We start from the raw sequence: 20,872 nt of genomic DNA, 5'->3' as shown, positions 1-20,872 counted from the left end.
CTTAAAGACGCATTAGCCTATTTTCTGTATTATGTTTGCAGTTGTGATTATTCGACTTATAGTTCACAATCACCTCTGGTTCACGATCACTGGAGTGAGGACACTAAGGTCAGTAGAATTACCGGATTTTTATTTTGGGGAACTGATGCAAAAAGACAATCTACAACTGTCACAGTAACTTGCGTTCAAAGCAACTCCCAGTCAAACAATAACAGTTTAAAATTGTTATAATTAGTTCATAATTTTGTTGAATTAAGGCCCCAACGCAGAGCCGATGGAGGCGGCTGCAGCGAGTGCTCACCCCCACACTTCGCAGAAGCTCAGGTGGCCCGGCCGTTTCACAATTGACCAATCATGGCGTAGAAGGCGGGACTATTACCGGTCTTCATGGGGGGGGGGGGGGGGGGGGTAATAGTTTAAAATGGATTGTGTAACCATGGAAACACGATGTACGACTGTCGCACAAATACAATTGTACAAAGCCGGGCAATAACAGCATTATTGTCGTTAGTTTGACTGCCCCGCTTTCCTCCGCAGAGCCGATGGAGCCAAACACCCCCACCCATCCCGTGCCGAGAGCTCAGGTGACCCACTCGCTCCTTCGCATCGCCCCCTTCCTCCCCGCGGAGATCAGCCTGCCTGCGCACTGATGCGATCGCAGCCTCCACTCGAACCGAGGAAGTGTCATCCAACAAAGTCGCTAAGACACAAAACAGCTTAATATTAACCTACAAAGTCAAATTGTTATTTTGAGGTGGGCCCACACGACCGCGCTTCTTCCTCCTTTCGGTAACCTCATCAGCTCGGCCCCTGCTCCCCGAAACGGGACACCATACTCTGCAGATGAGATGAGCGACTCGACGGCATCCGACGGAATGGTGGAGGTCAAACAAGGCACCAAGTACGTCAAGGAGACCGAGAACGTGGCGGAGAAGTACTCGGCCTTGACTGTGAGCAAGAACAGCAGCGACGTGAACATGAACGTCGGGGAGATGCCCTCTGCCGCCTTCACCGCCGTCCCTACACTCAAGTCCGTCAAAAAGGTAAGGACGCTGCGACCTGACATCAGCCAGGGAGGAGGAGGCGCCGCCGCCGCCGCCGCATCATGAGGGGGGCAGACCGTATCCTGGCCGGGTTGTTACTGCCGCAGTAGAGTTATATGATGCTAACATCATATGGGGAGCTCCGAGGAACCCGTGGAACGAGTGGTTGGCACGTTTGGGGCAGGGGGTTCGTGTTTGCGTGTTCTCCCTACGTGGGGGGTTTCCTCCCACACTTCAAAAACGCGTTAGCCTGTTAGCTTCATTAAAGAACACTTTGTTCACAAGTGTGACCGGGAGTGGCAAGGCTCGACTGAACGATTTTTAAAATATAATATTTTTTCCACCTTGATTGCGATTAATATGCAAATATTATTTTTCAAGTTCAAGTTCTCATATATATTTTTTAACAAACACAAGCAATAAATTACTCTATATACATACGTACATTACTCTATAGCTATATACAATACTTTGTTTTTTTCCCCTCTCTTATGTTTCTGGTGAAATAAAGACACGAACCATTAATTAATTTGAAAGGATGAATAAATTAATCTGTATTGTGATGAAATTTATTATACATGAATGTGATGCACCACACAACTTTCAAAATTCTACCAAACAAACCTGGTGTAAACATAAGTCTGTAAATCATAAATTAAATAAGATCTGGCAAACCCTGAACATCAGAACTGTGAGGCAGATGTTCTCGAGTCATCAATCATTCACTGTTCTGTCTAAACAGTGCTTTATTGGATTTATACGAGTTTTTACAACTGAAATGTGTGGCAAGATGCCAACTCAAATGACTCTAGCCCCTGACATCACTTACTTGGCCACCCTCCTTGAAGGGACACCAATACTATTGTACTGCTGCATGGCATTTCAATTCATTCCAATAGGAACGATTTTAGATTACAAGCCTGGCGTCGAATGTAATAAACTTTGTAAATCAAAATTTATCCAAATAAAAAACAACTAAAAATAAACATAGCAACAAATAAGTAAGGGGAAAAAAGATGAGGCCAGCAGATATTTTTTCTAAATATTAACAAGTCGATTTGAGCTGCAGTATTAACAGTAGGGTTTTCAATTGATGGTGCATGAACAAATATTGTCATTCCAAGCAGGGTATGTTGTGTAACGGCTCCATGAGACAAAGACAGAAGGTCACTGACTCTCTCTGTCTCTCTCTGTCTTGCTCTCTCTGTCTTGCTCTCTCTGTCTTGCTCTCTCTCTCTCTCTCTCTCTCTCTCTCTCTCTCTCTCTCTCTCTCTCTCTCTCTCTCTCTCTCTCTCTCTCTCTCTCGCTCTCTCTCTCTCTCTCACACACACACACACACACACACACACACACACATGCACACGCACGCACACACACACACACAAAACACAAAGTTAGACAACTTGATTAAAACATTGGTTAAAAACTCCCCAGTTTCATTGCTGTTGGCTTTACAGTACTTGGTCGGTATCAGACAGCGTTTTGTGGAAAGGCCTTGAAATATACAAAAATAGTCGAATAAGTCCCCTTGAAGCATATGTACTCGCACATTCACTGTTTTTCTCCAGGCAGCGGGTGCCGGTTCAGTTGGACTTGAGCCTCTGGTGTGTATTCATAACAAAATGCTTTGTTGTCATAAGCTCTCTGCAGCATTCCAAACATCCAATATGTTTTTCTATCGGAACACAGTCCACATGTTGTTCTTATTGCCTGGCAGGTGAGCAGAACATCTTATCCTAATGGTTCTCAAACTGGGGTCCTCGGACCCTCATGGGTCTCCAAGTTACTGCTTGGAGGAATGCAAAATAATTAGCAGTAAATGATTACAGTCTAGTACCAGTACCAATAAAGCAGACAAACTAAATACTCCTCCCTATCTCAGATTTTATGCCGATTACAAGTTCGGGTATGCTTGTGTCGTATCATCAGAGGTGCTGTTTTGTGCATGGTGACTCAATAGCGTCAAGGCTTTTATTTGAAGGCATGGACAAATGGCCAATGTGTTGATGTAAGACCGTCTGTTGGATGACATCTGGGTTCGTAAGTCGCTAACACGGCCCGACAGAAGGACCAAGCCGAGCCAGTTTAAGTCTGCCACTTGCGCAGTAGTGATCACTAAGAGTTTTTCTTCAGTTTGAAGTTGTAAGCCACCGCTTGTTCGTTTTATAAAGACAAGGGGCCAAGTCAATAACTCGTGGTGAAACACATTTTGCAGCCAATTTCTATGATTTCGGATCTCTGTCGTCGCCACATTGCAAGCTGTAAAAATAGCAATTACGACTTACCTCCTATCAGCCATTTGAGGGCTTGATCTAATTTGACTCAGTGACACATAGATGCTTTTATTTCTTTCAGCAAAAGTAATGAATTAAGGAAGAGAAGGAGAAGGAAATAAAAAAGGAAGATGGAATGGGAAGAAGGAAGGAAACAAAGGAAACAGAAGAGCAAGACAAAATGAATGAAACAAGGGGACAGAAGAAAGGAAGAAAGAAAAAGGTGGAAAAAAGGGCAACAGAAAGTAGGAAATCAGGAAAAGAGGAGACAAAAGAAATAAGGAAATAAATAGGGAATTTGAAAGAACGGAGAAGGAATAAAGTCAAAACAAAAGGGATGAAAAGAGTAAGAGGTGAAGGAAAAAAGAAATAAGGAAGCGTGGAAGGGATGAATGAAAAAAGAAATGAAAGAAGAAGGGAGGAAGAAACAAGAAAGGAAACAAGGGTGACAAAATGCTCTCTTTCCCTCGCTCTCCCTCGCTTATTCCTTCCCTCTGTCTCACCGTTGCTGTCTTTATTTCTCTCTTTCTTTATCTTTGTCTCTCTCTTTACCTCTTTATCTGTCTTTACCGCTCCCTGTGTCCGCCCGCCTCTTTCCCTTGGCCATTGGAAATAAGGATGACAGGTGAAGGGTGCCTCCCACCCGGCTTTTCTGGGAGGGTTTTCCCCGAGTTAGTATCACTGGCTCCACCAGGTGTTGAAATGTCACACGGAGGACGCAGAGGCAGGGAACAGGCAGTGATGGCGCACAGAGAAAGGGTGAGTGACCGCTAACAACCCAAATTCATCAAACACATTTCATCCCCAAGACGCAGACTTGATTTGTTCTCACACAATTCTGGCAGATCGAAACGTGAACATGGAACCTACCAAAAGATAGATTAGACTGTCTTCTTTCATCAGAAAAAGTATTTCTACCATTTGTCATTCGTGAGGCAGCAGAACATTGTTAATTTAACTGAAAGTCTTGTTTCTGGGGAAAAACTGAGAGTTTATTTCAAATTAAACTTCAACTTTGACACCAATATTTATTTGCTTATATGACAACTAAAATATATAAAAATACTTTCCTGTCATAAAACAAACGAAACAAATTCTGGAAAAGCAATTATGATAGCAAAAACAATGTCTTTCCAAGTATCTAATTATTTACAATTTTAACATTTACCAAAAATGTATGAACATTGTGCTATTCAGGTGCACATCATGTATATTTTCCAACTGCTGCTGAATCTATTAGACATGGAAATGTGTACATAATCCTAAAAACACTTTTTCACACACACACACACACACACACAAGACATTTTCCGCATTACCGGCTTGCATTTACATTTGTTTGTTCTTAGTTGCACGGCTACTTATTTATCTCCGCTAACTCAGTGCTTTTAGCTTCAGTGTGCAAGATGTAAAGTACATACAAGTGGCAAAAATAATTAGTAATCTTGAAGTTGAAGGACATTACTAAAAGCATGAGGGAAATTTGTGCTTACCTCTTGACTTTGGGATTGAGAGGGACGTTTCTCCGCCACTGTCAGCTCATCTCGGGCAGAAATTCTTCCTTTACAGTTAGGATCAAGCGTTACAAAAACAACTTGAGTTGAAGTTGCAAATCTCACCTGCTCAGTGGGACACGGACTGTTTCCACTTATTAAGTCCCCAGTTGGAGTCTATAAAAATATGAAAATTCACCCAATATGGCTGCTTCAAACCAAAATGGTAGACTTCCGTGTCACTTTCAAGCATAGGTCCTCAAGACTTTTTGATGTGTCCTGTTATGATAGACACATTCGCCCAATTCCTTGTCGATGAGGTTCAAAAGCAGATTTTTTTCTAGTGAGAACTACTGATAGAACTCAGAATTGGGTCCCATTTGAGCAAATTTCCTTGAAAGATTTTGTCAAAGTACAAGCCCTTCTCACTGATGTGCTCCCGGATTTATCCGTGTTGTGTCAACTCCACTGACCTGCATGTTGGTTTTTAGTGCAAACACATTCTATGGACATCAAAAATAAAGAGGAAATTTGACAGCATTCCACAGTGAATGAAAAGAGTTGAAGAAAGTCATCGCTCAAGTCCTCTGGATATGTCCGCAAGCGAACAGGCTTATCCTTGCAAATGTTTTAAGAATTAAAAGGCTCAACAAACAATCTGGAGGTTTGTATTCATTTGCCGTAATACTGTTTTTTGGTTCACTTTCAAGACAAAGTGAGAGCACTTCTATGTTTCTCAATAGCTGTGAGAACAAAAACAGGACATGGAACTGACACTCGATGACTAGGAACAAAACCTCTTGGAGACCATTGGAGTCTACTGTGAAAAAGTAAATTGGCAATTTTTTGTGGGTTTTTTTCTCTCTCCCCTGTAGATCCAGTTTGCCAATGCAGAGGATAAACAGGAGTTCAGCAAATACCCGACCAAAGCTGGCCGCCGCTCCCTCTCTCGCTCCATCTCGCAGTCGTCCACAGACAGCTACAGCTCAGGTACCATTTTAACTTAGCAACTTTGCATTGCTCCTCTACCATATCTGTTGTGTTAAGGTATGGCGCATGTGCTATTTATGACCCGGCCGCTTCTTATTTTCTTCTTTTGTCAGCTGCGTCCTACACTGACAGCTCTGATGATGAAACATCCCCAAGAGACAAAGCTCAGGTCAACACTCAGGGCAGCAGCGACTTCTGTGTGAAGAACATCAAACAGGCTGAATTTGGCCGCCGTGAGATTGAAATTGCAGAACAAGGTACCTTTGGCAATTATTGCTCTTTTTTAAAGAATGGTGTGATTGCAAATGACAAAAATGATTGAAAAGAATACGATCAATTAAAACGTGTGCTGGTGGAGTGATGAGCTCATTTCCGTCAAGATTGGTTTGAATGGCCTTCCTGTGTGCCCTTTGTATTTTGTTTTCCACTGGCTACTTTGATTCCTTGTTAAGAATAATCAGCTGATGTATTAGCTTCAAAAATAGGGACCTGGGGGGGGGGGCTGATTTTTTCTTTCTGTATTCAAGTCAGGTTTATTTATATAGCCCTGAATCACAAGCAGTCTCAAAGGGCTTCACATATACAAAACAAATTGACAATTATTCTCAAAGCATCCCCCTGATCTTATACATATTAAAGTTGAACAAATACTACTATTCGGCAAAGTATATTAAAACAAATGTTCCGGCTGTAATTGTAATGTCTTTACATCAGCACAAAAAATATATATTTTTTAATTTGTTGGATATTTTTTTAATTATTGGGCCCATTATTTTTGCTTCCTCCAGATATGTCGGCCCTCATTTCCCTGAGGAAGAGAGCACAGGGTGAGAAGCCTCTGGCGGGGGCCAAAGTGGTGGGCTGTACCCACATCACGGCTCAGACGGCGGTAGGTTGCTGACTTTCTCGCCATCTTCTCCAGTGTGTTTATAATTTTGTTCATCGTGATTGCCTGTCAGGTGCTGATCGAGACCCTGGTGGCTCTGGGGGCTCAGTGTCGCTGGACTGCCTGCAACATCTACTCCACCCAGAACGAGGTGGCTGCTGCTCTGGCCGAGACAGGTGAGGAACCCGATGTTCAAGCAGAAGTTCCCAGACTCCATCGGAAATGAACCCACACTTAGTATTATTAGTTTGACAAACACTTGGAGTTTATGATACACATATCTGTGTGCTTGGAGCTTCAATTATAATATTTTGGTGTGCTAAACCGTCCAATGTCATTCGTCTTGATCCTCTTGGCATGTTACCTCCTGCAGGAGTGCCCGTGTTTGCCTGGAAGGGTGAGACCGAGGATGATTTCTGGTGGTGCATCGACCGCTGCGTCAACATGGAGGGCTGGCAAGCCAATATGGTACCGCATGGTATGGTGTGGCTTGGTGCAGCGAGGAGACCTTCAAGTCTCATTGTTATTTTCCAGATTTTGGACGATGGCGGAGACTTGACACACTGGGTTTACAAGAAGTACCCCAGCGTGTTCAAGAAAGTGCGGGGCATCGTCGAGGAGAGCGTCACTGGAGTTCATCGGTGAGAATAGAAGTGAACATCATTTGAAATTTTGATGGCTCAAACACCTGTTGTGAAGGTTGCCACTTCGCACGATCATGTCAGACCACTTGCGTATTCCCACTACTTGTGAACAAGCCAGCAAACTGAGCCTCTGAAATGGCTAACACTTGCATTCACAAATGTATTGTTTTTAACTTTTATGAAATGGGTCGTGACTTCTAGGAAGATGGGGGTCATAGGATGACAACATTTGGAAGGAGAACCACTGCTGTAGATTTTTCATTGTGTGGCCACGTTGCAGACTCTACCAACTGTCCAAAGCCGGCAAGCTGTGTGTCCCGGCGATGAACGTGAATGACTCGGTCACCAAGCAGAAGTTTGACAACCTCTACTGCTGCCGTGAATCCATCCTGGACGGGTGAGTGTGAATGGACCGTCTGTCCGGCTAATAAATTCATTGTAATTCACTCGTTTTTTTTTTTTTTGCCAGCTTGAAGAGAACCACGGACATCATGTTTGGCGGCAAACAAGTGGTGGTGTGCGGTTACGGAGAGGTGATTTATCATTAGGAAATGATTATAATGTGTTTTACAGATGCATCTCTGTTCTTTACTACAGTTCTTTTAATTTGAATGATTATGACTTTCATAAATAAAATTCAGTACAGTCAACGGTAAAAAGGCACTATTCTAGGGGAATGGAGACCAAGCCGTTGCAAATTGCAAGAGTCTAGAAATGACACCTCCTTTAAACACTTTGTAATTGTCTTTAGATCCTATAAAAGTGCGGCAAAGCACGTATGTCTAAATGAGACTCAGCAACTAACTGCGACATACGTGCTTGACACGAACATGCCACCAGATGGCGCCAAATTAACCCTGTCATTGAATTTCACTTTTTGAATTGAACTACTGAAAAGTTTTCCACCATATCAAATGTCTTGAGATGCTCCTGTATGTGATGTAGGTGGGCAAAGGCTGCTGCACAGCTCTGAAAGCACTCGGAGCAATCGTGTGCATCACTGAGATCGACCCTATCTGCGCCCTGCAGGCATGGTGAGTCCTGATTATTTTTCATGTCTATTAAAGTTACTTTTGCTTTTTTGAGAAGTAGTTTCATTAGAGCTCGGAAAAGTTGCTATTTTGCTAACACTTAGTGTGCTTTTGTAAACTAGCTGCTTTGCGTTCAAAGCCATGCTCTTAGTGTAAGCCACTCATAAATCCTAGAATTACTGAGATTTTTTTCAAGTTGTTGAACATGTTTGTGTAATCACACCCAATCAGCATGGACGGCTTCAGAGTGGTCAAACTGAGCGAAGTGATCCGGCAAATGGATGTGGTCATCACTTGCACTGGTAAGACGGCAGAAAGAAAAATAAACCTTAATGAAAAATCTAAGTCTATTATTAAACATTTGGTCCCGAAGGCAACAAGAACGTTGTCACCAGAGAGCAACTGGATCGTATGAAGAACGGCTGCGTGGTGTGCAACATGGGCCACTCCAACACGGAGATTGACGTGGTAACAAACGATTACATGTCTGTCCTGCGTCGTCTTGCTGAAGACCCCCTCGCTGACTCTCTGATTGTTTCCGATCACGCAGGCCAGTCTACGCAGCCACGAGCTGACATGGGAGAGGGTCCGCTCGCAGGTGGATCACATCATCTGGCCTGATGGGAAGAGAGTTGTGCTGCTGGCTGAGGTGACAGACCTTTGGCAAAACTGCTTTTGAGTGATTGCACTACTCATCGTGTTAGTGGTGGCCATCTTGGTTTGTTTGTGTTCTCTCTTAGGGTCGCCTGCTTAATCTGAGCTGCTCCACAGTGCCCACCTTTGTGTTGTCCATCACGGCGACCACTCAGGTCCGTCCCGGTCCGCCCGCTGGGCTTTCAAGCGTGCATACAGTTATCATTTAAGTCCACGTTACAGCAACAAGGACCGTTCCCTGCTGCGAATCGTGAAAATCTGTGCATCATTAACCCTCATATAATGTTTTGAACTGTAAGCACCTATAAATGACACAAGATAGCAGCCAGGCTTCCCTGTATAGTTTAATTACTGGGGCCAGTCATTTTTTTCCCCCCATGTCATCTCTCAGGCTCCCTCCACAACACATTATGAGCACTCTCTCGCATGCTCTCACATGCGATTTGTTTGCTTGCAGGCTCTGGCTTTAATTGAGCTGTTCAACGCTCCAGAGGGACGTTACAAGCAGGATGTGTATCTCCTGCCCAAGAAAATGGGTAAACATCCTCTCTCCACTTGACAAAGCAGAACATGGTGTACCCCATACAGTCTACATCGTGTTTTGCATACATGGGCAACGGATGGCCACATCTTTTTCCAAAAAGACAAGCAAACATGACAACAGTGGTCCTAATAATAGCAGCACCATTCTCATTTCCTGCACGGTGGAGTGAAGAGGGCCAAGAGGATTTGGCCCGATAATAACATTAATCTACACATTCCTATCCTGTATGTTTTGGGTTTATTCGAAGTCATCACTGTAAATCACTATAGATCACTCCCATTAATACTTCCCACTTATCTGTATATTGCGGATTCCTGACGAGGAACAGTGAATGAGTTGGCGCTTGGTGCACACTGCTTATAATACTGTCAGAGAAAGTACATGCCGTGCAAATGTCAAGATAAAAGGTATAGGAGGCCATGTAAACAGATAATAGTTTTTATACAAATAGAGTGAAATTGGATTTGACTATTGGGCATATCCCACACTGTGACGATGTTCCTCTTTCCCTGCAGACGAGTACGTGGCCAGTTTGCATCTTCCCAACTTTGATGCTCACCTCACAGAGCTCTCTGACGAGCAGGCCAAGTATATGGGCCTCAACAAGAACGGCCCCTTCAAGCCCAACTATTACAGGTACCATATATTCCTATATTGTACCCTACAGTATGTGGTGCTGATTTGATCTTACACGAGTGCAATCATGCTGTATTTTGTCTTCAGGTATTAATGGGAAGGTCTGCTGCTGTTTGGCTGAAATGAACAGAGATAGTATCTATTTTATTTGATGAATTGCTACCAAATGGATGACTTATTGTACTTATGTATCCTAAATAGTAAATCAGGCATAGCTTTAAAAACAAATTGTATAATCAGCCAGCATGTTTATTGTCTTGTCAAATATGTAAACAAAAGCTTAATTGCATGCACTGTTTGCAGCTATGGCGTTTTACTTATTTATTTTATACGAATACATGACCTCAAAGGTACTACCCAGTCCCCTTTATTTAATGCAGCAAATTGATATGGAACTGTTCCAGATCAGTCCTCAATAAATCCAGAACATTTTACTCTAGGAACAACCGCAAGCTTAATGTTTATACATAATGGAATAGACAGGCTAATGAATAGCACCAATAGTTGCAGTGCTATAAATATGGACGCAACGGATATTAGAAAACAAATGGTGGAGAAACCTATGTGGACAAACTAAATCACAACAATTATAGGCATACATTCTTTATCCTCTAGGAATAGCTCCATCTAGATAAACAAACTGGGAACCAAACCTCCATCATCAGGTTTTAAATGAAAATTTTAAGGCTTATTGCATGTGGCAATGGTTTTATTTCTATATTATGCCAGTATGCTAGCCTGTAGGTCACATCTACATTTTTTTGTTGTTGTTGTTGCTATCTCCTGAATGAATTTGCTAGTCACTCGCTGATCATGTTAACTCTGTTTGAATCGCTACCATGTCTATGTTTGAATCGACCCGTTGAAAACATTGATTTGTCCTTTGTAACGTAATCTGAGATAGCATGTTTTGTGTCTAACATGATTGTCTTTGTTTGTTGTCATCGTGCATTCAGTCAGCAATAACACATTTGTCGGCAGAGGAGAGTGCATCTTCAAATAAAGCTGCATAAAAAGAGAGATTGAATCTTTATTTTAAACAAGGAGTACAAAAACACAATTGCTAAATAAATATTCTCCCTTTCATAAACATTGAGTACTGTTGGTCCAAAAAATAGTCAGAAGTAGTACTGTAACTATTTAAAGTTGATGCTTGCGCTTGACTTATTCTGGAATAACTCATTAGTGATATTTAAGCACTTGGCTGTTTCATAACCATTACTTTGAACATCTTAAAACTGCACGTACTTGAAAATATTAAATTATGTTCAAGCCAAACGTTTCTGGTTTTCTCTTACTTTGAAAGCCATGGTCTTTTGTTTTGAAAGACAACCGGAAGCAGCGGTGATATAAAATGACTTGACTGCCCAACTTTTTTGTGACGGGGCTCATCAGTCAGCTTCAACCTTAGCAATAGCATTAGCAGCAATACCACGGTAACGTCGTCTTAATGGCAGTTTTGAGTCAGCATGGGCGACGCTGAGCAGGGCGACGGAGCCGCGGAGGCCGAGCAGAGGCCACCGAGTAGCGGAGATGAGAAGGTGGACGAGGCGCTGCGGCGCTGGATGCGCTGGGACAAGGTGAGCTTTGACCTAAAAAATCATCCGCCCCGCCCGTCAATCACAGTGTGCAGTTTGATTGACTGCTCCTTTCGCTCTACGGACAAGCTTCATGAGTCACGTGTGCTCATTGTTGACAAAAACAAAAAGGCGAGAAAAGTTGTCATGTGCTCCTTCATCTAAAACTAAAGTGTCCGTCAAGAAAATCGATAAACCCGAATCACTTACCTGAACGTGTTCAATAAGAAGGTATGATTAAACCAGTGCGTCAAAACGGACGCATATGACAAATGGCGACTTATGAATGGACTGACTGAAGGGAAGGTGTGCTGTGTGGAAAATTCTAGATTTTGTCTTGGAAAGCACGCGAACCTTCTGGAAAGTTCCCGGAAATCAAGTCAAACCTCATAAGATAAATGGCGTGAACTCTGATGACCTTCAGTGTAAATGTCATCTGTAGCCTCACCCGTTACTTGAGACCACACACACATATGACCCCCCCCCCCCCCCACACACACACACACACAAACAAACACGCTCATAGACACTACACGACCTCTCCCACACGAATATAGTGAACATGATGACGACACATACACACTTTTACACAGAGGCAACCTGATCACATGCAGACAAGTCATATCCAGTTACAAATGCACACGGGTAACATGATGATGTACTCACACGCACATTTAAATAAGGGTGTACTGTGTAGTAGTTTTTGTAAATATTTTATTTTCATATTTAAACCAAACAAGGAAAGCACTGGTTGCCTAAGTGCTGCGTTTTGGGTTAAGTGGCAAAAGGAATGCAGCTATGACAAACATGTAAACTGCATGTATGTGTATGTGCATTTGTGTTTGTCAGAACGAGAGGACTCGGGCGCAAGCGATTGCCTTAGTCGGGTCAGCGAGCGTATCTGAGCTGCAGCGCCGGTTCTGCTCCACATTGACTTTTGGCACAGCCGGACTGAGAGCGCCAATGGGAGCAGGGTTTAACCGCATTAATGACCTCACCGTCATCCAGTCCACACAGGTCAATATGTTTGTTTATATAGTATGCAATATGTATGTTTTTTGTTTGTGTTTACGTTCATGTGTTTGTGTTGCAGGGGTTGTGCGCCTACCTGCTCAAGTGTGTTCCAGATGCAGAGCGCAGAGGCGTAGTGGTGGGGTTTGACACCAGGGGGCAGCCGGAGATCGGCTGCAGCAGTCAATGGTGATTACAACTGCAGTGCATGTTGCCGTAGAAATATCACCTTTCCTGTTGTTTAGGCATGGAAATGGCAAGTTTGTGTTGCCATGGAAATGTCACTTTCACTGTGGCATAGTGCTATGGAAGCAACAGTTACTGCTCAATGTTGCCATAGAAACAGCATTGTTATGTCTAACTCACCCTGGGTGCGGAACAGCTGCCAACCACCCACGCACAGCTGCCTGTGTCGCCATGTTATCATTGAGGTGTCGGCGCATGTGCGTGTCGTTTTTAGGCTGGCGTCACTGACGGCGGCCGTGATGCTAAGCAGAGAGGTCAGAGTGCATCTCTTCTCTAGCTATGTGCCAACGCCGTATGTGGTAAGCAGACGTGACATTATTTTTTGTGGCAGGGATGATGTGTGTTTGCATAACGACGTGTTGCGTGTTGCAGCCCTTTGCCGTCAAGGAGCTGGGCGCGGCGGCGGGCGTGATGATCACTGCGTCTCACAATCCCAAAGAAGACAATGGCTACAAGGTATACTGGTCTAACGGTGCTCAGGTGACGGCGCCTCACGACAGTGCCATCCTGGCGAGCGTGAAGGAGCATCAGGAGCCCTGGAGTGTTGCCTGCTGGGACGTCACGTTGGCACAGCGCAGCCCGCTGAGGAGTGACCCGCTGAGGCACGTGGACACCGCCTTCATGTGCGCCGTCGCTAACCTTTGCTGGCACAGGTGAGAGGGGTTGTTAAGGAAAAGCAAATTTATTGTTGTTCTTATGGAAACGGTACATTTGATGTTGCGTATCTTGTCATGGAAATGGCACCTCTACTGTTGTTGCCAAGGTGATGTCACAGTGTGTGTGTTGCCATGGAAATTTAACTTCTGTTGTCATAATCTCGTTCAAAAGTGCAGGTGTCACTATGCAAACCGTATTTATAGTTGTTGATTTGAAAACAGCACATTTACTGTGGCACGTGTTGCAACAGAAGAAGCACATTTACCTTGTTGCCATGGAAACAGCAGAGTTTTGCTATGAAAACTGTGAATTTACTGTTGTTTGTGTTGCAATGACAACTACATATTTTTGTTGTTGCCATAGCAACGTGACATTCACAGCAGTCTGTGTTGCTATGGGAATAGCACATTGGTGTCATTGCGAAAACAACACATTTACAGCTTATTATGTTGCTGTGTGAGGGGATGGTGTCAAGTGTCATGCACATGCATGCAGGGAGGTGAATTCCAGATGTCCCCTCAAGTTTGTGCACTCATCTTTCCACGGTGTTGCACATGACTTCGTACAACGAGCCTTTGCCACCTTCGGGTTCCATTCGCCGCCCATTGCAGTCCCCGAGCAGAAAGACCCCGATCCTCAATTTCCAACTGTGCACGTTCCCAACCCCGAGGAGGGTCACTCCGTCTTGGTAAGACGCCAACTTTGTCTTCCTTTCCTTCCTTTTCTTCTTCTTCCTACCTTTTCATTTCCAGGAGCTGTCTTTTCGTCTGGCTGAACATGAGAACGCCTCCGTGGTTCTGGCCACCGATCCAGATGCCGATCGTCTAGCGGTGGCGGAGCTAAGCGAGAGCGGTGAGTGGAAGGTTTTCTCGGGAAACGAGCTGGCGGCCTTGCTCGGGTGGTGGATGTTATCGTCGTGGAAGAGCACGTGCGGCGACAATGCCGACCTACGGGATGTCTACATGCTCACCACCGCCGTCTCCTCCAGGATCCTCCACGCACTTGCCCGCCAGGAAGGATTCCACGTGGAGGTGAGTCTGACGCCACGATGGCCACATACATACAGTATTGTACTATACTAAAAATACAGGAATAACATAAAAAGAAAGAAGTAAAATATATATTGTTTTTTTTGTCAACAGGAAACACTTCCTGGCTTCAAGTGGATCGGGAACAGAATTCAGGAGCTCACAGCAGAGGGAAAGACCGTCTTGTTCGCCTTCGAGGAGTCAATTGGTATTCGCCAACGCCATTTTGCCGCCGTCATCATGCCGGCCTGATGTATGACATGCATGCAGGCTTCCTGTGCGGCAGCCTGATTCCTGAGAAGGACGGAGTGAGCACAGCCGTCGTGGTAGCGGAAATGGCTGCCTACCTCCATGACAGGAAGCTCAGTCTCCAGCAGCAGCTGCACAACATCTACCACATGTGAGGAGACACCTGCTTCCTGTGTAGACACACATGAACTTCCTGCGTGCACTCGCATCTCATTCCTGTATGCAATGGCCGTGTGTGAACTTTCTTTGCGCAGGTACGGTTATCACATGTCGCGGACATCTTATGTCATCTGCAACGACGCCGTCACCATCCGCCGCATCTTTGCTCGCATCAGAGACTTTGATGGTAGCGGCTCGTATCCAGATGCCTGCGGCGGCGTACGCGTCGTCCACGTGAGAGATGTCAACACGGGATACGACAGCAGCCAGGCAGACAGCCGTTCGGTAGCACACCTCCTGACTCCCTGCTTTCCTCTCGTATAACCCTTCTCCTTCTTGATTCCACTTTCTTTTCCCTACTTCCAATTTCTCCTCTCTTTTTCTCCTCTTCCTTTCTCCATCCTTATAGTCGTCACACTTGCCGTTTAGACTTTCCCTGTTTTCTCGGCTCAGGTACTTCCCGTGAGCAGGAGTGGTCACATGATCACATTCGCACTGGAGAACGGTGTCGTGGCCACGCTGAGGACGAGCGGCACCGAACCCAAAATAAAAATTTACACTGAACTGTGCGCCACGCCGGGAACCAGGTGATATGATTCTTATATGTTTATTTATTTACTATTTATTTTGTTAATCTGTCAACTAAACACGGATTCTGGATTTAAAAAGTTCATGGTTCCCCAAGTGCAACCGTATAGTTCAACATTACAATACGGTAGCGTCATTTCCATCAAAATGAGGCGATGGTTTCATTCCACAAAAGTATATATAATATTAACATTAAGCAGTTTGAACATTAACAATGTGCTTGAATAGACGTACAAGTTAAAGACAACTGAACTGCACCTAAAACAATGGCACTGCATTTCAAAATAGAAAAACAATTTAAAGGCACTCTAATTATGCACAGCTTGAAATTTATCACTATGCTTAACTAGTTAAATAATATCAAAGGATCCGTATGTGACCGTGTGACTAATCAGAGTGTGACATTGCTTCTTGTGGACTGCATTGCAGTGAGGTGTCAAACCTGGAGGTGGAGCTTCAGAAGGCGACTGAGGCACTGCTGCGTGACTTCCTGGAGCCTGAAAAAAACAAATTAATTCGCCCTGCTGTCTAGCCGCACACTCCTTCATAATGTCACTTCCTGTTCTGTTCCTTTGACTACCTAAAGAATCAAATGGCAAAGCTTGAAGTTGTTACGGTTGAGGTGACAAATCCAAAGTGAATGTTTACATGCATGGAGATTGAAAAGATGGACGATAGCTTTATTTATTTTTCTAATGTTGCTGCTTCGGTTGTTCATGAACATGTCGCGTTCCGCAATAAAACTGGCTTTAAAGTCAAAGACGAAAATAATGTTTGTAGTTTTAGTCTTTTTGTTTTAGTAGACAGCACAAATTTGGTTGCAAAACATTTTGTGGCAGAAGAGAGGAACACGTGAGAGGCCTGGTTCTGAGGTCTGCCATAATGTTTTACTTTTCCTGTTTCAATACTGTGTTTTTTTAGTTCACTTTAGGAAATGTCAACTTGCAGTGTGAAAGAATGACATTTTGGGTGTTTTTGATTGCAATCAATTATCAAAATGGCTCAAAGGGGACTCAGCCGATATTAAGAATTGATTTGTCTCAAATATGTGTCACTTAAGTAAATTATGCAGATGGCGTCATGTCCAAGCGCATCAATATTTGAGTTGTGGTTAAAGATCAACGGAGCCGCCATTTTAACTCCAAAGTAACGCAAACTGTCAACCATCGTCCTCAGCACCAGGTAGGTCTGCCGTTATGCTGACTTCATGATGTACCACATTTACTGATCTCTTTAATTAACACTTCATGTGTTTTACCAAATAAATAATGTCGAACGTACGTGGTTCAGAAAATAGATGTATTATGGTTATAAGTAGTAGTGAATTTTAGTTCCCACTTGTTTTTGAGTGGATTTGTTATGCGACAAATAGGCCAGGTAGCCCAAGTCAACATCCAGGGTGAGCTGAACAAATGCCTCTGGGACCAAACACTGTAATTTCTGTCTTCATTGAAATTCAAGAGATGTTGTACCAAAATCTATATCCCAGCCTCTCGTACAGTGCCAAAATATCTCAGTGACTCCAGTGAGGTTGAAGGCAAGAGGTTGAGAGCAGTAATGAAATATCTTGACCCTATTTTGCAGACATGTTGACATCTATCACCACGACAACCACAATACTGCTGCTCAGCGCCGTCCTGGTGGAGAGCACAGGTGAGCCACACATGGTTGTCGCTCGGCGCCTATTGGTGCTAATACTAGTGTTTTTCGCCTGCAGCAGTGTTCTTGCAACGAGACTCGGCCGAGCAGATCCTGCGCTCGGCTGCCGTCACTAGGAGGCGGCGAGCAAATTCCAATACGCTGGAGGAGCTTTTTCCCGGTGACCTGGAGCGGGAATGCTACGAAGAACGTTGCTCCCAGGAGGAGGCCGCCGAGATCTTCCAGTCGCAGGAGAAGACGGTGAGGCCTGCTTTCTTCACTCAGGATACTGCTGTGATATGCTGTTATATGCTGCTTTCGCTCGCCAGCTGGAGTTTTGGTTCCGGTACACCAGTGAGTCCACCTCGTCGCAGGAAGCAATGACGTGAACGGGAATCAAAGAGTTCCCACCAGAGTAAACAGGAAGTTGTTCTTCCGCAGACTTCAATCCATGTGCGACCAATCCGTGTGTCAATGGCGGGAGGTGCACGCTGGAGCGGGAAGACTTCCTGTGTCTGTGCCCGCCCCGTTACCACGGCAGCACCTGCCAATTGGGTAATCCTGGCGATTGCTCACCTTGCCTACTCACCTCTATGCACTGTTTGTGTGTGTGCGTGAACATTTATGTGTGTACATTTGTTTCTTTATATACGTATGTAGTATGTGTGTGTGCATTTATGTTCATGCATATGCAAATGTACCAGTGTGTAAGTGTCAAAGTGTATTGTGTGCCTGTAGAGGTGTCATCATGTACCTATAGAAATGGTGGCTGCCTGCAGTACTGTACAGACTTGCCAGAGGGCGCTGGTGTTCAGTGTGGATGTGCTGAAGGTTTCAAACTGGATTCTGATGGGCAAAGCTGTTCAAAAACAGGTAACGCCCACATCAGTGACATCACTTACTCTGTCTATAGACATGTACACACAATAAAACTAAATATGGTTTGTCTTCTGCATGTGCTCAGTGGCCTTTCCATGCGGCAGCCAGCAGGTGGGAAGGTTGCATCGAGGTCGCGCCCTCTGGGACCTCTCAGATGACACCAACTTTACGGCAGAAGCAGACATGATTTTGGATGATGCTAATTTTACTGTTGAAATGGACGCCGTCTTGGAGGACACCAACATCACAATGGAAATGGACACCATCTTCGATGACAGTCAAGACATAGGCTTCAACTGGACGAAATTTACAGATGAGCGTCTCGATCCTCGCATTGTGGGAGGAGCCTTGGAGAAACTGGGAGGTAGTCCCTGGCAGGTAAGGACACATTGAGGATAGGAAGGGTTCCATTTGCAGGATTTAAAGAATTAAGTTTCCAGGACAGGAATAATTCTGTTACGCTTATAGGAAGAATGTGGTTTGTATGGGAAGTGTTACATTCAGTGGATGAGAAGAGTTCAGTTCCATTTTGGAATACAATGAGTTCCATTTCCGGGAAGGAAAGAGATTGGTTTTAAAAGATAGTTCTGTTTCAGGTATGGGAAGAATTCTGTTTTGAGAAAGGGAAGAGTTTTATTTTCAGGAGGGAGCAAGTACTGTTTTAAGAATGGAATCTCTTGGTTTCCAGAGGGAAAGCATTCTGTTTCTAGGAGGGCAAGAGTTCTGTTATCAGGATGGAAAGCATTCTGCCTGTGAGATTGAAAATCTTCCGATTCAAGGAAGAGAAGAATTCTGTTTCAAGATTGCGAAACATTCAGTTTCCAGTTTTTGGCAGGGCATGAGAAAAGTTCCGTCTCCAGTTAAAATTCAAGACTTACTTTGGATGTACAGCATGTGACTTACGCCCACCTGTACTGCCTTCAGGTGCTCATCCGTCGTGCTGATGGCTATGGATTTTGCGGAGGAACCCTGGTGTCAGATCGCTGGGTGGTCTCAGCTGCACACTGCTTCCAACAGACTGCTCACCATGTCACCATAGGTGATGTAACACACTTATCCTAGCATGTAGCATTAACACGAGCTGACACCATGATGGACCCCACATGTCTTCAATAGTGTCAATGTGTTACCTTTATTTAGGCAATATGTTCGTCACAGTTTTAGCTCATATGTGTTAGCCACAGGCTAGGTACTGTACTTAGGATATTTATTAGCTATTGTTAGGCTGTGTGTTAGCCACTGGTTAACTACTGTATATTAAAAATAGGCGCTGGTTCGTTATATTTAATTAGCACAGGTTTTCTATATTCAAGCTATGTATGTTGCTGTTCTGCCTAAAGGCGACTATGACAAGAAGCGTCCTGATCCCGGCGAGCAGAAGATTCCTGTCAAGCAAGTTGTGCTTCATCCTTACTTTCATGAATTCACCATGGACAGCGACGTGGCTTTGCTCTACCTCGCTCGACCCGTTGTCAGGGGGCCCACCGCCATCCCCGCCTGCTTGCCGGACCCCCACCTTTCCAAATACCTGCTAAAGGTGGGCGCACATCAACATGCTTAACTTTACCACATCGTTATCACACTTTGACCTTCCTGTGTGGAGTTTGCATGTTTTCCACAGGCATGCATGGGTTTTCTCATCGTAGGCCGATTGAGCACTCCAAATTGTCTGTAGAAGTGAGTGTGAACAATATGTGTGCCCTGCAATGGACTGGTGACCATTTCGGGATGTACCCCACCTACTGCCCATAGGCAGCTGGGATCGACTCCAGTAAATCCGCAACCATCGTGAGGAAAAGCGGAAATGAATGAATGGATGGGTGGACTTTAATTACATGTTTTGATTAAGTTTTTCATGTTTAAATATGCCATTTTAATGCTCTTCATTTCATGTCTCTGTACAGGAGGACAATCGCGGCCTGGTAACAGGGTGGGGGGCCACACAGTACCTGCGCCGATCCTCCCGATTCCTCAGGAAGGTGGCACTTCCAGTGGTCAACCACCACCTCTGTAGAAATTCTACGAAGCAGGTGAGCATTAGCGTCATGCTAGCATTGTTAGCAGCATGCTGATAGCTTGTCACCAGAGATGGGAAAATCAGGTCCAGAAAGCAAAAACCCTGCCACATTCTGGTTTAGCCACAGATGCTTCTACTCAAACGAGAGTAAACAAAGCAAGCTAGTTTGTACGTAGAAGCACTTGTGGTTAAAGCCAAAATGTGGTAAGGTTTTTACTTTGTTGAATTGTATTTCCCATCTCTGCTTTTCACCACCCCATACAGGTAATCACGGACAACATGTTCTGCGCAGGCTACGTAGACACTGGCTTGGATGCGTGCAGCGGGGACAGCGGTGGTCCCTTCGTAGTCCACTACCGTGGAACCTGGTTCCTGACAGGTGTGGTTAGCTGGGGTGAGGGTTGTGCCGCCAGTGGCAAATATGGCGTCTTCACCCGCTTGGGAAACTTCCTCAGCTGGATCAAGATCACCATGGACAGGGTGGACCGGAATGCCACACAGAACTGAGCATGGTTTTCTTTTATGGGTTGGATGGAAGAAGTGGGTCAGGCCAAGTGTGTATGTTGTCCTTGTGAATATGTGTACAGTGAAATACAGATTGCAGTATTTTAGACATTTTACTCTTCTAA

The 20,872-nt window shown here is 44.4% G+C and overlaps 3 protein-coding genes across 5 annotated transcripts; all 3 read left to right on the top strand.

Annotated features, from left to right (window-relative positions):
* The first annotated feature begins 605 nt into the window (after positions 1 to 605).
* On the top strand, positions 606 to 11,212 carry ahcyl1 (adenosylhomocysteinase like 1). 2 transcript variants are annotated; one of them, XM_088357437.1, is made up of 17 exons: positions 606 to 1,043; positions 5,685 to 5,799; positions 5,913 to 6,056; positions 6,588 to 6,688; positions 6,759 to 6,861; positions 7,059 to 7,153; positions 7,220 to 7,326; positions 7,610 to 7,726; positions 7,799 to 7,862; positions 8,275 to 8,363; positions 8,592 to 8,662; positions 8,734 to 8,828; positions 8,911 to 9,009; positions 9,101 to 9,169; positions 9,472 to 9,550; positions 10,074 to 10,194; positions 10,282 to 11,212. In XM_088357437.1, exons 1-17 carry the CDS (start codon positions 849 to 851, stop codon positions 10,286 to 10,288), a joined length of 1,671 nt encoding a protein of 556 aa, XP_088213563.1. In that variant the 5' UTR covers positions 606 to 848; the 3' UTR covers positions 10,289 to 11,212. The 2 variants fall into 2 exon arrangements, with proteins under 2 accessions (XP_088213563.1, XP_088213554.1); XM_088357428.1 differs by lacking the exon at positions 606 to 1,043 and adding an exon at positions 3,917 to 4,075.
* A 322-nt stretch (positions 11,213 to 11,534) lies between these two features.
* On the top strand, positions 11,535 to 16,480 carry pgm2l1 (phosphoglucomutase 2-like 1). Its single transcript, XM_088357415.1, has 12 exons — positions 11,535 to 11,774; positions 12,621 to 12,788; positions 12,865 to 12,971; positions 13,243 to 13,327; positions 13,401 to 13,681; positions 14,181 to 14,373; positions 14,438 to 14,716; positions 14,828 to 14,921; positions 14,984 to 15,113; positions 15,217 to 15,406; positions 15,575 to 15,708; positions 16,139 to 16,480. Exons 1-12 carry the CDS (start codon positions 11,664 to 11,666, stop codon positions 16,239 to 16,241), a joined length of 1,875 nt encoding a protein of 624 aa, XP_088213541.1. The 5' UTR covers positions 11,535 to 11,663; the 3' UTR covers positions 16,242 to 16,480.
* Positions 16,481 to 16,813: 333 nt separating this feature from the next.
* On the top strand, positions 16,814 to 20,858 carry LOC148402000 (coagulation factor VII). Of its 2 annotated transcripts, none has more exons than XM_088357477.1 (11): positions 16,814 to 16,891; positions 17,294 to 17,362; positions 17,427 to 17,608; positions 17,677 to 17,701; positions 17,789 to 17,902; positions 18,086 to 18,220; positions 18,312 to 18,604; positions 19,151 to 19,265; positions 19,567 to 19,763; positions 20,131 to 20,256; positions 20,508 to 20,858. In XM_088357477.1, exons 2-11 carry the CDS (start codon positions 17,296 to 17,298, stop codon positions 20,748 to 20,750), a joined length of 1,497 nt encoding a protein of 498 aa, XP_088213603.1. In that variant the 5' UTR covers positions 16,814 to 16,891; positions 17,294 to 17,295; the 3' UTR covers positions 20,751 to 20,858. The 2 variants fall into 2 exon arrangements, with proteins under 2 accessions (XP_088213603.1, XP_088213613.1); XM_088357487.1 differs by having other exon boundaries at positions 20,536 to 20,672.
* The last annotated feature ends 14 nt before the right edge of the window (positions 20,859 to 20,872 follow it).

Source organism: Syngnathus floridae, chromosome 2, assembly GCF_059516105.1.
Source record: "Syngnathus floridae isolate MCC-2025c chromosome 2, RoL_Sflo_1.0, whole genome shotgun sequence".
Classification (NCBI taxonomy): domain Eukaryota; kingdom Metazoa; phylum Chordata; class Actinopteri; order Syngnathiformes; family Syngnathidae; genus Syngnathus; species Syngnathus floridae.
Note: the sequence above shows the minus strand (reverse complement) of the source record. Positions and strands in the feature narration are given on the sequence as shown.

Excerpts from the sequence above, each read along its gene's own strand:
- ahcyl1 (XM_088357437.1), top strand. The coding sequence starts at position 849 with ATGAGCGACTCGACGGCATCCGACGGAATGGTGGAGGTCAAACAAGGC. Across the intron at positions 5,800-5,912 it reads CACAGACAGCTACAGCTCAG|CTGCGTCCTACACTGACAGC; the intron begins GTACCATTTTAA and ends TTCTTTTGTCAG. Across the intron at positions 6,689-6,758 it reads ACATCACGGCTCAGACGGCG|GTGCTGATCGAGACCCTGGT; the intron begins GTAGGTTGCTGA and ends ATTGCCTGTCAG.
- pgm2l1 (XM_088357415.1), top strand. The coding sequence starts at position 11,664 with ATGGGCGACGCTGAGCAGGGCGACGGAGCCGCGGAGGCCGAGCAGAGG. Across the intron at positions 13,682-14,180 it reads GCTAACCTTTGCTGGCACAG|GGAGGTGAATTCCAGATGTC; the intron begins GTGAGAGGGGTT and ends ACATGCATGCAG. Across the intron at positions 15,114-15,216 it reads CTGCACAACATCTACCACAT|GTACGGTTATCACATGTCGC; the intron begins GTGAGGAGACAC and ends TTCTTTGCGCAG.
- LOC148402000 (XM_088357477.1), top strand. The coding sequence starts at position 17,296 with ATGTTGACATCTATCACCACGACAACCACAATACTGCTGCTCAGCGCC. Across the intron at positions 17,702-17,788 it reads GTTTTGGTTCCGGTACACCA|ACTTCAATCCATGTGCGACC; the intron begins GTGAGTCCACCT and ends GTTCTTCCGCAG. Across the intron at positions 20,257-20,507 it reads GTAGAAATTCTACGAAGCAG|GTAATCACGGACAACATGTT; the intron begins GTGAGCATTAGC and ends CACCCCATACAG.